A 15,047-nucleotide genomic window follows, 5' to 3' on the forward strand; every position below is an offset into this window, starting at 1 on the left:
AGGGGGTGGAGGCCTGGGGGGGTGGGTAGTCAACTGATCAAATAAAAGACCAGCCGTCTGGAAAGTTCTCTTAAAAGAACATAAAAAGGCAGTGTTTTCTTATGAGACTAACACAGAATGCCAAAATATCTAGCTGGGCTCTTTTTTTGTCATCACTTATGGCAATTTGTAACTAAAAATAGCAAATCCTTCAAAATATCAAGCTTTCATATTTTCAGTCGCCATACTAAAGTGTAAACATTTTGTACACCGTTTTCTTATGTAAGACTAGTACATGGTAAGTATACTTGTTACAGCCCTACTCAAATGGTTTTAAAAATGATCATTTAAAAGTGTTTAAAGTTATTTACGCACTTAAATTTTTGATAAAGGTGAAATGAATAGTTCACAGGAAACAGTCATAAATAAGGTTTATAAAATTTCATGATTAAATTTCCAAGTTCAAATGCATTCGGAAATCATGTAAATGTGCTTACCATTTCTTGAACTAATGCTTTTTCATGGTCAAGCTCGTATCTTAATTTGTCTCTACCATCAATTAACTGAAATAGAGAATATTACATTTTGTTTAAGGAATAGAGCATCTAAAATTCCTCCTCAGTAGAGTTTAATGAAAGACATTTTGATATGAGAAAATGAATTCAATATGATCAAAGGAAAAGAAATATATGTGGCTTATCATCTTATAATAATATATTATTATGGAGTTATTATATAAGCAAGCAAAATATACTCAAGAAATGCCAATTTATTTACAGTCTTTTTCACCCCATCCCCTAAAACATGACATCACACATAATAAAGGTTTTAGTCTGTCAAAAAGAATAATTTTGTTTCATACTTTACATGACCCATTTCTCCAATTTTAGCTTTTTTTTGCTATATATGTACATATATCAAGCCATATTAGCACTGATTCAAAAATAGTCATCAAAAGTCCCTTCTGTCCATATGACTTGCCTCCGTATTTTAAATGACTGTTTGGTATTTTCATATGTTATATACACCAGTAAGTTTCAAGCCTTGGTTTTGACATCTATTTAATTCAATTAATTCAAGTATTTGATAAACACCTCCAGTGTCACTGTCGTTTCAGGGATTTACAGTTTCCTTGACTTATCCATGTAATCTTTTTTCCTTTTTTAAAATAGGTTTTTGTCTTAGGGCATGTATGCTGGCCAGAGAGAGAGAGAGACAGAGACAGAGACAGTGAGAAGGGAAAGTGAGAAATCACCCTCCAGAGGGGATGGCCACACTGCAATCCCTTCTCCATTTTTCTCCCAGGATTCTGGGCATGCACATGCACCAGGTATTATTTTCAACCCACTGAGTGTGGGACTCAAACCACATTCAGCCATGTGGCAGTCCAGCAACACAACTGCTATACCATCTGCTGGCCCTCATCTAAATAAGCTTTTAACTGGATCTCTGGTTCCGGAATTTCCTCCTTTGTATTCATTTTCTTCTTAAAATACAAATTTGTTTCTACCACAATGTTCAAGACTTCTAATATACTCAGAAGGTGATTCAAACCTCTTGGCATGAAAAATAATCCTCTGTGAGCATGCCTTGTCCTTGTTCCCAATGTCCTTCAGGGATAGCACACCCCACACAAGGAGCTTTCTCTAGTACAGTGCTTAGCACTTAAAGGCACCTATAAATACTGGTGAATTAATTGACTTAGTGATGGATATTGAGAAACAACCAGCAAGTATCAACTGCCAATTGTTCAACAGCATCTGATCTCCTTTCCAGTAAACAGTGTACTTTCCCATATATTATCATTCTAGCCACACAGAAAGCCGGGAGCAGAAACAGGAAGAGGGGGCAAAGAGGCTGGCCCAAGGGGACACAGTGGCAGAAACAGAACAGAAACCGAGGGCTCTAGATTTCTTCTGCTCAACACCAAAATGTGACTTTATTCAATGTCTATGTGGTGTTCTAGTTAGTGCATAAAAATTTCACAAAAAAAAAAAGAAGAGAGGAGACAGGATTTTAAAAAAAATGATTAAGCAGAATAAGAGTCTCCTATATTTGTCTAGAATGTAATTGTTAAATAGAAAAATGAGTCATATATGTGATTTTGAGTTTTATGGTAGCCTTATTCAAAAGATAAGAGAAACAGAAGAAAATAATCTTAATAATATATTTTACTCACTCCAAAATACATATAGAACACTATTTCAATGGGTAGTCAATACTAAAAATTGTTAGTGAGATACATGACATTTTTTATACCAGGTCTTTGAAATCCTTGCTTTACTTATAGCACATCTCAACTGGGGAGCTAAATTTTCATTGGAAATACTTTATCTGTATTTAGACTTCATAAAATTTACAGAGGATAAAGTAGACTCAGATATCCAAATTACCAAAAATATACATAAAGGTTTTTCAACTTTTAAATGTAAAGTTTAAATTTAAAAATTATATAATTAAACATTCAATTCCTCAGTTGCACTGGCCGCATCTCACGAGTTCAATAGTGGGGAGCAGAAAGCTGGGGCAGCAGTAAAACGTGATGCTGCCCAAGAGCTGACCCACATAGGAAGGTTCTGGATTTGTGTCTGGAGCCCTCTCTGATACACCCCAGGCACATGCATGCTTAGGATCCATGGGCTTGCTGGAGCTGGGAATGGATCTTGACATCAAGATGCTGGGGTTGCTGTCTCTCTCTTTCTCATGGGAGGAAATAAAAATAAATTTAAAAATAAGTTCAATACAAGCCACCCTGTGGTCTAGTGGCTAATGGAGTCAGATACCACAAGACCAGCTGCAGTTTAAATCCTGACCACGGCAGCTTTAAAAACACACCGAGTACATGTGAGTGCATACATGAAATCCTGACAGGATAGAGAAATAGAAGAGACAGGATTACAACATGACCTCACACTATTGTGTGTAGGGATGCTTTCACCTTCTCCCTCTTCCTCTCTCTCTCTGTTTCTCTCTGATAAGCTCATGTGCCCTCTGCCAATCATAAATAAAGTGCCTTTAAAAAAGAAGCATCGGGACTAGCAGATGGCGTAATGGCTACGTCACTGGACTCCCATGTAGTTGACCGCGGTTCGAGTCCTAGACCCAGTGGCTTAAACTCACGCCGGGCACATGTGCATGCGTGCCCAAGATCCCGAGAGGAGAATGGAGGAGAAGGGATTGCGGCATGGCCATCCCCCCTGGGAGGTGATTTCTCACTTTCTGTCTCTCTGTCTCTCTCTGTCTTTTTGGTGAGCGTATAAAAAAAAAAAAAAAAAAAAGAAAGAAAGAAAGAAAGAAAGAAAGAAAGAAAGAAAGAAAGAAAGAAAGAAAGAAAGAAAGAAATGTTTGAGCAGTGGCTACCACTGGACAGTGCAGATGTAGAAAATTCAGGCAGCACTTAAATTGTTATAGTTAAGCTCACAGAATGTACACCACCATTCATGGGGCATGTTTCTTTCTGATTGGTGGCTTCACAGTGAGAGTTTTTGCTTTAATTTCTTATTGTATTCCTCATAGGATACCCAAAAGAGACTTGTGCAACTCACTTCTACCAGTGGTAGTGTAGACTGAATAGCTTTGGAAATGTTTGAAATGAAGAAACTATTGATAGTTCCCTGGGATATTATTAAGTGACACTAGACAGCTGAGATTTCATTTTTAACCTTAGAGGTTTATGCCAAGAAGATGAAACTTATCACACACGATTATCTTTGTAAGAAAGATTTACATGCTGCCATTCTAACTAGGATGCAGCACAAGAAAAGGAAATCATTTTTGTGAAAACCTGTGATGGATTAAGTTACCAGAGAAAACATCCATTGGGAAAAAATTATTTTTTTAAAAAATAGTTCGCAGATTTTGCTAACCTGAGGTTAAGGTGCTGGACTCGCACATGGTTGACCACAGTTTGCATCCTGGACCTGGAGGCTTGAAACCCACACTGGGTACCTGTGAGTGCATGCTCAAAATCCCAAGAGGAAAATGGAGGAGAAGACACTGTGGTGTGGCCATCCCCCCTGGGGAGGGGGCGATTTCTCACTTTCTCTCTCTCTGTCTCTCTGTGTCTCCAATGAGTGTACACACTCTATGGCAAAAGTCTCTTTAAAAACAAACAAAAAAAGTAGTTCTTGGAAGTAATTTTATCTCAAACCTAAAAATATCCTCAACTGCAAAATCAGACCTGTTTGAAATCTAAACCTAAACTTGGGCACACATGGCCACTGTTCTACTGAAATATGGCTTTGGTGACTGAGGAACTGAATGGTTAATTTTGTCGAATTTTAACTTAAAAATTGATAGTTCAGTTACTGGAAAAAGTTTACATTTGGAATAAGTTGGGGATGTGAATCTTTTTCATAGGTAAATTTTATGAATTCTAAATACAGTCTTATCCCATTAATCATTCAATGAGTATTTTTCAGAGTGCCAGGTGCTACGCTCAGCCCCAGGAATACACCAGATATTGACAGTAGAGTCTCCCATAACGTACGGTACAGTGGGGCGGCTGTAACAGTGAAGTACTTGAGGTACAGTGGGGCGGCTGTAACAGTGAAGTACTTGAGCACTCCAACAGGGGGCGGGGTATACAGCTAGAGGGCACAAAGCAGGAGTGTCCTACTGGTATGGGAAGGGCAAGAACTACTACAGTCCTGCTGCAGTAGACACACTAGGAAATCTCGATTTTTTGTTTGTTTGTTTGTTTATGATGTCAAAAAAAAACCCCACTCTAAATAATAAAGATTTGCCTAATAATATAAGGCCAGTTCACTCATATACAGAAAAGTAACTATCAACCAATATCTGATTTAAAAATAAGACTGCTCACTCTTGGCCCAGCTTGGTGACATTGTCAGTAGTGTACTGAACTATAGTTCTGGAAGCCACACGGCTGATCACTGGTTCGGATTCCCTGGTAGGCATGAAACAACATACCGGCCACGTGCCCAGGGTTTAATGAGCTGGAGGACTGAGAAAAGGAGACCACGGCAGGACGAGAGCCTGAGAAGGGTCTTTCTCGCTCTCTCATGCACACACTTGTTCTCTATCATCATGAACAAAACAAATAAAACTTTGAAAAAAAAAGACTTCACTCTTTTTTTTTGGTAGTTAATTGTCAGAGGGCATGTGCATTTGCTAGAGAGAAAGGCAGAGAAAGAGAGCATGGGGATGGTCATGTCACAAGCCCTTCTCCATTTCTCCATCCTGTCGGGATTTGGGGCACATATGTACACATGCCCAACATGTTTTACTTGAACCATGGTCAGCCATGTGGGATCTAGCTTCTCTTAACCACTAGGATATGGGGCTGGCCCTATTCACTCTTAAAAATAGAACTTTTCCACACCCACAGGCACATTTTTGGACTTCCCAGTGTTATTTATGCCTTTTGGTTCCCTTACAAGGGGCATTATCTGTTATCCCAGATAAAAGAAGTCTCTATACATCAGTGAGTTTTCAAGATGGGCTTCTTATTCATTGCTAGTCACTGTCTCCGAATAATATGGAGACTAGATATATAAAAAAAATTAACTTTTGGGACCAGCAGATGGTGTCATGGTTACATTGCTGGACTCCCACACAGTCAACTGTGGTTTGAGTCCTGGACCCAGCAGCTTAAAACTCATGCCAGGTGCATGTGTGCGCATGCCCAAAATCTCAAGAGACTGGAAGAGAAGGGACTGCAGCATGGCCATCTCCCCTGGGGTGTATGTGTGTGTGTGTGTATGTGTGTGTGTGTGTATGTGTGAGAGATTTCTCACTTTCTGTCTCTCTGTCTCTCCAGCAAGTGCATGTGCCCTATAACAAAAAAACTCTTAAAAAATCAACTTTTCTCTACATCATAAGACATGCTAGATAATATAATTCACCAATTGTGTTGATATTTTGATTTAAGAGTCATTTATCAATGTAAAAATGTTACAGTACCTTATGAATAGTTCTCTGATCCTTGTCTGCCATCTCTTTCAGAGATACAATTTCATCTTCTGTAAACAAAAGGAGAGAGGGGCCAACCATGAAATTACATGTGTATGCCCCTATATTCAAATGGCCTGCTTCAGGGCATTCTGTGAGCCACTGGCAGGCATGGTGGACGCCAGCCCTGGCAGGACTGTGACCTTCACAACTGCCCTTGACACTCACAGCCTTCCTCCTGCTGTTCAGACGGCTGGTCAGACAGGGATTAAAAAGTGAGTTCAAGATCCAAGAGCGGCTGAGAGCGGAAAGTTTTTCGTCATTTCTAGCAATGGACACTTTTCCTGTTGGTCACAGCCAATACAAAGTGCTTTAGCAGATGTCGCATTATGACTCAGTCAGCACTACCAAAACCTGAGATAGCGTCCGTATTCCACCTCAGATGAGACACAGAACCTCACTGGCGTGGTGTAACTTCATATTCAAGGGATATTATATCTTGTCAATGTTTTGCTATAAATCTTGTATGGTTTGCTCACTGCTTTTCATATTATAAATTAAGGGCAACCTTATATAATTAGCAAAAATACAAAGATAGCAGTTAAATGAAAAAATATTTTAAAACAATCTAACTTTGATGACTTAAATAAACTTTTACCAGTTTATGGTATGAAAAAAAGTGGGTATAAGGTATACAAATGAAAATTTCCTTTGATGTTTGTATCAAAAACTAAAGGTCGTTAAGTAGTAAGTAGTTGCTTTTTTTTCCTGAAGGATTACCTCTGTTTCTCTACAAAGCACATCTCAATACCTGTGCTTTAGTACCTAAATGTTACAAGAGTAGATCTAATCGGTTAAGCATATAAAACAAACCAGCAAAGTTTTATCTGTTTATAATATTTCTAAGTGAAGTAGAACGCTGCTTACTTAGCACATTTTTGCAAAGACCAATGTTTGCCATGTAAGAAACACCCTGAGTTAACGAGACATGGCTCAGAAGAACAACTACAGATATATCCTCTATCCCAAGCAAGGAATGCTATCATAAATGAAAAGCAAAGGTGACTATCAAGTTGATCTTTCAAGTGATCAAACAAATATATGTTTGGAAAAAGACAAAGTTAAGAATTTTATAAAGTGCCCAGTATATAGATTATTCTCAAAAATGATTTGAAAATGTTACCTAATACTGAATTTTCTTTTAGATTGAGCTCAATTTCCTCTTCGAGTTCTGCAATGATTTGAAGCAGTCTCTCATTTTCTGCCTTGTACTCCAAGTTTTCCTTTTCTAAAATTGCTTTTGGAGAGGTGGTCTCTCTGGCAAACGAATCCTGAAAGATGGGGAAAATTCCATATTTCTATGTGGAGAGCCAAGGACTTAAATATGCAACATGAGAACAATACAGATACAGAAAAGCTATCATATAATTTTCTGAATTCTATTACACACTTATAATAGGAATAGTAAAAAGGAAGGAGATTAAATAGAGTTAGCTGGAAGAAAGGCTCCAGTACATTCTGTACAAAGACCACAGCACATGGGGACATTTTATTGACAGGAATAATGCATATCATACTGTTTGTGTGCCCTCATCATTCAGGTCAATTCATTATGGAGGCTGTGTCCAGGGAGGCAGCTGGGGCCCCTCCACCCACTCTTCCCTCTGTCTGAAGCGCTGTCCGCCTGTAACTAGGCTGGCTGGGGAGATGGTGGACGGGCAGCGCCAGGGGGTAGCAAAGTGCACGGCTGAGGAGGGGGGCTTGTTGTCTTTGTGGCATTTCCCAGTGTCAGTGCTGCCGTGTCATGAGGAGCACATCACATGTCAAAGTGGTGACGTTTTCAGGCTGGGAGCCGCATGGAGTCCATCAGGCCCACAGATATCCACACAGTTGGTTTTCTGCTTGGTGGAGGAGCCACCCAGAGGCAATTCATATTCTGAACATTAACATGGCTTTGCATGCCTGTCACACGGGGACTGTGCAGGCGTTTCATGCTATTGAAGACTTCGGCTTAAATCTCTATGCAAACAGTGATTACCTTGTAAGAAGGTTTCAGGATAACTTACAACAAAAGACTTTAAAGTTATAGTTTTAGTAAGGCAAACTCATTTACATTTTTATTATGTGCGTCTTTTGTTTAAATCTTGCCATGTCCATTATGGGAGAGGCTTTTTCTTACGCAATAGACGCTTATTGGAACAGCTACTCTTTTTTTTTTCTTCTTCTTCTTGTCTGTTTCAAAGCTTTTGAAAACATCTGAATATACTCTCTGTGGTTGTCTAGATTTTACTGCCACACATTTGAAAAAAAAAATGAAGATGTAATGGATTGGGGAAGCTGGTGCAGAACTTTATGCTTCATTATGGCAAATATTAAACTGATTATGCAACTTCAAAATATTAAAGAGTCATTATATTATGCTCAAAGAGAGAAAAGATTCTACATGCCTTGCTTCAAAATTACCGTAGCCACTGAAAATACTTTTGAACTTTAATCTTCAAGTGAACTATACCCTTTTTTTTGTGTGTGTGAAGTAACATCGTGATTGCAATTAATAATAAAATCTACCCTCAAGAACAAAATCATTTCTCTCAATATATACACTATATAGTTTCTTTTTGGAAGTGTACTTTTCTTTAACTTTAGGGATATCTGGAAGCAAATGATTAAAATGTTTTCCCCTGTGATCATAATGGTTTAAACAACAAAATAAATGGTTGAAATGTTTTATAGTACATTAATAAACTCCCCAAAAACAAGTGACTTGCTAATGTAATTACATCTATATCTAGCTAAATGTATACACACACATACAGACACACGTAGGAGTTAACAGATTTAAATTTTGTCAAGTTTTATATTAAGCTTAATTACAAATTTTTATAATTTTGATTCCTCATTCCATTTAAATTATTTGAACCAATTTCATTCTTAACTAATTAGAACTAAAAAAACTAGTAAAGAGTCAATAACCAACAGTTTTCTTAATTTCTTAATTGTTTTCTTAAGGAAGAATCCTAGTCATTAATTTCTTGCCTCACATTCTTCAGTTTGAGACTATCACAGAATGCATTTATAAACTAAAATAGTTGTTTTTTTGTCCAAACAACATTGGCCTTAATCGGCTTAGGCATACATTTCCTGCCAGTGGCAAAATATGGAGTATCTGTGGATTATAAGAGCACCCATTGGCATAAATAGATGGTTTGATTAATCAGATGAAGTATAATATTTACAAATGGTAGAAGCCAATACCCGAATACATTTTCTAAGAAACTCTGTATGAAAATAAGACACAAGGAAAACACACTAAATTCCAGGGGCTTTCCTCCACATTTATCCATCTACACAAGATGCTTATGAGGTTAACCTTTAGCTCTGTCCCCACCATCTGTCAGCTGTGGGAACTGCAAGTAATTAGCTATTCAGACGCCCACAGCAATGAGGACACTCATTAGCAAAATGAACAAAGGGATAGTTCTGGGCTGCTACAGTCCTCTGTCACACTCTGAGTGGCAGGTTTTGTGGTGGTGTTCCTTCTGCCATCTGCCCACATCGCTAGTTTTGGCTTGCTTAACCCGTGAAACTTCTTTAAAAATAATCTGCAATAACAAAACAAGGTTAAGGTGGAAGGAGATCATTACAGGGTGGTTAACGGGAGGTAGCTACTTAACGCCACATTGTACTCTAAGAAGCACTGTGGGTGATCCGTGATCATTCTGAGATTTCAGATTTGTGAAAGGACTTTTCAACTTAAGATTCTTTTATCATATGTGAAAAGCAGGAGTTTAGGTGTTGGCATAGATGCTATTTTTCTTGTCAATATTCACAAGATCTACAGGATTACTATTTTCAGGCTTCAGAATCCCAGAGCAGATCTCAAAAGGATTGTCTCTGAACATGGATATTCTTAAGAGTCTTGCTACTCGAAGTGTGCTCCAAGAACCAGGAGCCTCAGCACCACCTGAGAACTGATCAGAAATGCAGACTCGGGTACCAGCCCAGAACTACTGTATCAGTCTGTAAAGGGGCAGTCTGAGCAGCTATGGTTTAGAGCACTGGAACGTGCCTTCTCAGCAGTTTTCCTCCCACGATATTGGTGTCTCAATCCTGCGGACCTCTGTACAGTACTCGGACATCTCAATTTGATGCCGAGGTTCTGCTGCATGCCCATCCCTCATGACAGTCACGGAGAAGAGCAGGTGCGTTCCCAATGAGTGACAGCCAGGAAAGTGGCACACTAGGGTAGCGCAGCCCTACAGAGCTTCCACTCTTGAATGACAGCTCTGCTTCAGGGCTGTCAGCAACAAACAGATACATTCACCAGTGGAGGGTGGATGGGTAATGGCTGTACTGCTCATCTATGTTGGAGGAAGAAAGAAAAAGTGAAAAGTCTATTTAAAATGACAGCTTCAATTGAAATGAAAAACACATGCACACACACACACACACGCACACACACACACACACACTGACAGGCTAACCTCCTTTATAAAGTCTTAAAAAGAAGCAGTCAACAAATAGCATGGTAAACTGAAAACTGCAATTGTATGCTGCTAGGTTGCTTGAACATCTCATTCCTTAAGTGAAATTGCTCTGGGGAAAATTCAATGTTAAGGATGTTCTCGCCAGAAGACAAGACTTACTGTACATCGAAGAGCTTCCTTTACTGATTTCCATTTTGTCATAAATACAATAGAAACTAGCTGTAGAACTTTCCCTTTCCTATTACATTCTTACCAGATCTTCTCTTAGAAACTGTCTAGGAGAGAGATTATGACTACTTATTAATGATAAGCCCATTTAGGTACAGTAACCTATCAGTAAGAATAAAATATATTTAACTAAATTAAGTAAACTGTGTTTGTTTCAAGTTTTTTTCAAGGCATTTCCATTGATATTTTGAAATTTTTAATTGCTTCTCCAAATTCTGTGTTCCAAATGGAATTCCAAATACTTGCTGCAGTAAGGAATTTTTCTGTGCATGCCACTAGAGGGGGCAGTTGTATAAGATGAAATCTAAAAAAAAAAAAAAAGGAAGAAAAAGAAAGAAAGAAAGAAAGAAAGAAAGAAAGAAAGAAAGAAAGAAAGAAAGAAAGAAAGAGAGAGAGAAAGGGAGAAAGAAAGAAAGAAAGAAAAGAAAAGAAAGAGAAGAAAAGAATGAAAAAGAAAAAAAAAAAAAGAAGAAAACCCCAGAAGGTCCTTTAGAACTGAAGTGGCATGAACTTTTAGGAATTTGTTCTCATAGGGTTAAAATGGGCATTTTCCACGGGTGTCTGTGCTATAACCTACAATGCACCTTATAACCTACAACATACATGTGTCTGTGTTTCCGCAATGCACTCTAGAACGCTTGGCATTGCCCTCCACCAGAAGGCCAGGACTGTCTGTTTTGTTGGGGTCCCTAGGAGAAACCTACATACCCTGTTAATGAGAATTAGCTCACCTTCATCAAATGTTAGGATGCTTACAGAAATTATGATGTGGTTTTCTTGTGGACAAATTATTGTAATCTGGGTGTCCTGGCTGCCATCCTGAACCAAAGAACAGCCTGCTTATACCCAAATGGGCAGCCTTCCACTTCCTGCCCTCTTCACCAAGTCGCTGTTCCTCTTCATGCTTTCTCCTGAATGTCCAGGCAGACCAGGTCGAAGAGAACACTTAGAGGTGGGAACATTTCCAGAGTGTAAGGAGCTCTCTCCTGGAATCAGAATGCTCTCAACAGTGCAGAGGTCTGTTCAGTACATGTTATGGAACATAAGCCAGATGGTCAGAAGGACCTATGTAGTTCCTCAAAACAACCTACACTTATACACTGATTTTTCATCAAAGAGCTCAAAGCAAGTCACAGCAGGGATCCTTAACACTAACTGTATACCTTAGCTAGGCAAGAACCACTTCGAATTTCACAGATGGGAAATAAATGGATCAACTCTGCCTTACTGCCTCGATGCTGGGTATCTTTGGCAGGACAAAAAGTTGCTACTACAGTTTTTAGTCTTTTCTAATAAATTATTGCTCTAAAAAATAAGAGTAGTTGTAGATCAGGAAAAGGTTAGAGGAAAGTGAATGCAGAAACTGGATGTCCTTCTACCCCAAGACAATCAGAACATATAAAAAGCATTAATATTCAATTTTTATTAGATCCATGCTAATAACACTTAGTACTACATTATTTATAAGATGGTTAGGGGTTTTGTTTTGTTTTTAGAACATAAAGAATTCTAATAGATTGGGACCAGCAGTTAGCGTAATGGCTATGTCGCTGGACTCCCACGTAGTCGACCGCGGTTCGCGTCCCAGACCCGGTGGCTTAAAACTCACGCCGGGTGCGTGTGCATGCGTGCCCAAGATCCCGAGAGGAGAATGGAGGAGAAGGAATTGCGGCATGGCCATCCCCCCTGGGGGGTGATTTCTCACTTTCTGTCTCTCTATCTCTCTGTCTGTCTGGTGAGCGCAAGCGCCCTATAGCGAAAACCTCTCAAAAAAAAAAAAAAAAGAATTCTAATAGATTATCAAAGCAAATAGTCTTTCACCAGTTAGTAAAACAAAGTCCTTTAGAATGATCTATGTTGATTGCTTATCTCGTATAACCTTGGAGTTTTAAATAAGAATACTAGTGTGGGATTTAGATAAGTCATAAATTACACTTAAAGAGACTTGCAATCTGTAAGTATTAACATTTTGCTGTGTAGCTTCCCAGACTTCTCCTGTGCCTGTATCTCCACATGTCAATATTTCCATGAGTTAATCTGCCTAACAATCTAAACCAAAAAAAAATGATTTCAACTAGATATGCTCCTCGGTTGACTTAAGATCAGCAACTGCCCTTAACTCAAAACAGTTTTTATTTTCTAGAAAATACTTTTTAAAAGAAAAAAAAATCAAGATGAGGAGTGCATTTTTTCCTCAAAACTTTTTAAAGTATTGAATTTCCTATCAGGAAAATTAGTTTTTAGCCTTGTGTCTTCCCTTTTGCCCCATGTCTCTCCTTCTTCTTTGTTTTAGGGGGGAAGGGGGGAGCCAGAGGGCAGAAAGTTGGTTGCTTTTTTCTCATTCCAGCATAATCTATTTTCCCTTTTTTCGTTTCTTAGTTACTTTTTCTTTATTCCAGTTTAAAAATATTCCTCAAGAAGAAAATTTGTTGGCTTGACATTTTTACAAACATTTCTCTGAGTGAGGTTTAAACGTCCTTATTGTAGCTACTGTTTTTAATTTAAATGTTAAACTTGAAAAGAAGTTTTTAATCGTGGTGCCAAAGTTCATAAATACCATGTGTTAGAAAATTATGAAAAATAAAATAATTTAAAATTAAAAAATCCACATGTATATATACACACGTGTATTTATATATTCATAAACTATAATATATTGTTATGTTATAATGAATAAATAATTCATAAAATATAATAATATATTGTTATATTATAACTTAACCTCTACACTAAAATAAAATAAATATGTATGTTTATAAATATACACACACACACACACACACACACACATACCTATGGTTTACTGGTACGGATATGCTTTGAGAAATGTGTCATTAGGTAATTTTGCTGTTGTACAAGCATTGTAGGGTGTACTTACACAAACCTAGATGGTACAGCCTACTCCATACCTCGGCTGTGTGGCCATAGCCTACATGCGACTGTGATATGTGCAGTTCGTCATTGATTGAAATGTCACATAGTGCATGACTGCATATTATTTATAATCTTTCATTCTTGCTGTAAGAGCATAAAGCTCAACCTCCTTATGTGAGCTTTAGATTTGGGTGGACCAGGTTCATGTCCCATCTTTGCCGGTTACTTGTGTGGGGAAGTTCCTTAACCACCCTGTCACTGCTTCTTCACCTGCAAACTGACTGTGGGGATGAGAAAAGATACTATGGAAGCACCTGGAACCTGTTAGCTGGTATTCAATAGACTTCGTCCTGCTGGGTCCCTCTCTGCTAAGCAAAAAATCAGCTTCTTCTCTTTAGGACTTAATAATAAAGCTCTCTCTGGCTGTGGATTATGGTTGGAGTTGAGATAGCTGGTAGCTCGGAACTGACATGTGATAAAAATGAACTTGCTCTCAGGGTCCACACTTTCCAAAGCCCTTAGAATTCTCATTGACACACATATAGGCTCTCCTTTCTACTTTCTATAGGGCACATGCGCTCGCCAGAAAGATAGAGACAGAGAGACAGAAAGCGAGAAATCACCCCCAGGGGGTATGGCCATGCCACAATCCCTTCTCCTCCATTATCTTCTTGGGATCTTGCGCTCGCCAGAAAGATAGAGAGAGACAGAGAGACAGAAAGCGAGAAATCACCCCCAGGGGGTATGGCCATGCCACAATCCCTTCTCCTCCATTATCTTCTTGGGATCTTGGGCACGCACGCATATGCACCCGGGGTGAGTTTAAGCCACCAGGTCTAGGACTCAAACCACAGTCAGCTACATGGGAGTTCAGCGACATGGCCATTATACTAACTGCTGGTCCCTCTACTTTCTCACACTTGACATTTTTGTTCCATTTTAGGTGCGTGTGTGTAGGGTGGACTATGAGACTTTTCTTTTTGACATTTTTAATTCATTTTATTCCAAGTTGGCTTTGGAAGACTAGTTTTGTGTCTTTCAAATTACTTTGACTGCAGAAAAGGTGAGAATCATTACAACAAAAATGAGAGAGAATTACAACACAAATTCATTCACATGCTCTTCTAGAGTGGGAATTTTCTTGCCATGGGAGGTAGGTTATTTTATTTCCATTATGAATAAAATTTGAGAATAATTATATTGGTCCTGTTTATAACTAACAAGTTTTCTTGAATATGCTACTGATTAGAAAAATGTTGGACTGGTGGATAAGCTTTATATTAGAAGAGGTGCCCCAAAATACATCCATTTGATTTCATTTATTATTAATCCAAGCTGTTAGCTATTTATCACTTTATTTACATATATTAAAATTAATTGTCTTTTGTCTTGCAACTTACCAGTTTTTGAAATCCAGATTCTTTATATTGGTCTAGCTCATCTCTTAATTCCTTAATCATTTCCTCTCTTTCTTTCAGTTTTCTTAACAAAACACCCATTTTGACACTAGTTGCATCTTGCAAATAAGTCTTTTCTTCTTCCACCTCAAAGAATTGCTGGGGAAAG

The 15,047-nt window shown here is 38.4% G+C and overlaps 1 protein-coding gene across 1 annotated transcript in view; it reads right to left on the reverse strand.

Moving 5' to 3' along the window:
- The window catches only part of CUNH10orf67 (chromosome unknown C10orf67 homolog), a 195,783-nt gene that overhangs the window by 92,777 nt on the left and 87,959 nt on the right, over window positions 1-15,047 (reverse strand). Inside the window, exons 5-8 of the mRNA XM_027771097.1 lie at window positions 14,882-15,037; window positions 7,076-7,223; window positions 5,905-5,963; window positions 477-542 (exon numbers count right to left, since the gene is read on the reverse strand). Of these exons, the coding sequence (XP_027626898.1) occupies window positions 477-542; window positions 5,905-5,963; window positions 7,076-7,223; window positions 14,882-15,037 (429 nt within the window). The remainder of the gene's footprint in view (window positions 1-476; window positions 543-5,904; window positions 5,964-7,075; window positions 7,224-14,881; window positions 15,038-15,047) is intronic.

Source organism: Tupaia chinensis, unplaced genomic scaffold, assembly GCF_000334495.1.
Source record: "Tupaia chinensis unplaced genomic scaffold, TupChi_1.0 Scaffold000001_1, whole genome shotgun sequence".
Lineage (NCBI taxonomy): Eukaryota > Metazoa > Chordata > Mammalia > Scandentia > Tupaiidae > Tupaia > Tupaia belangeri.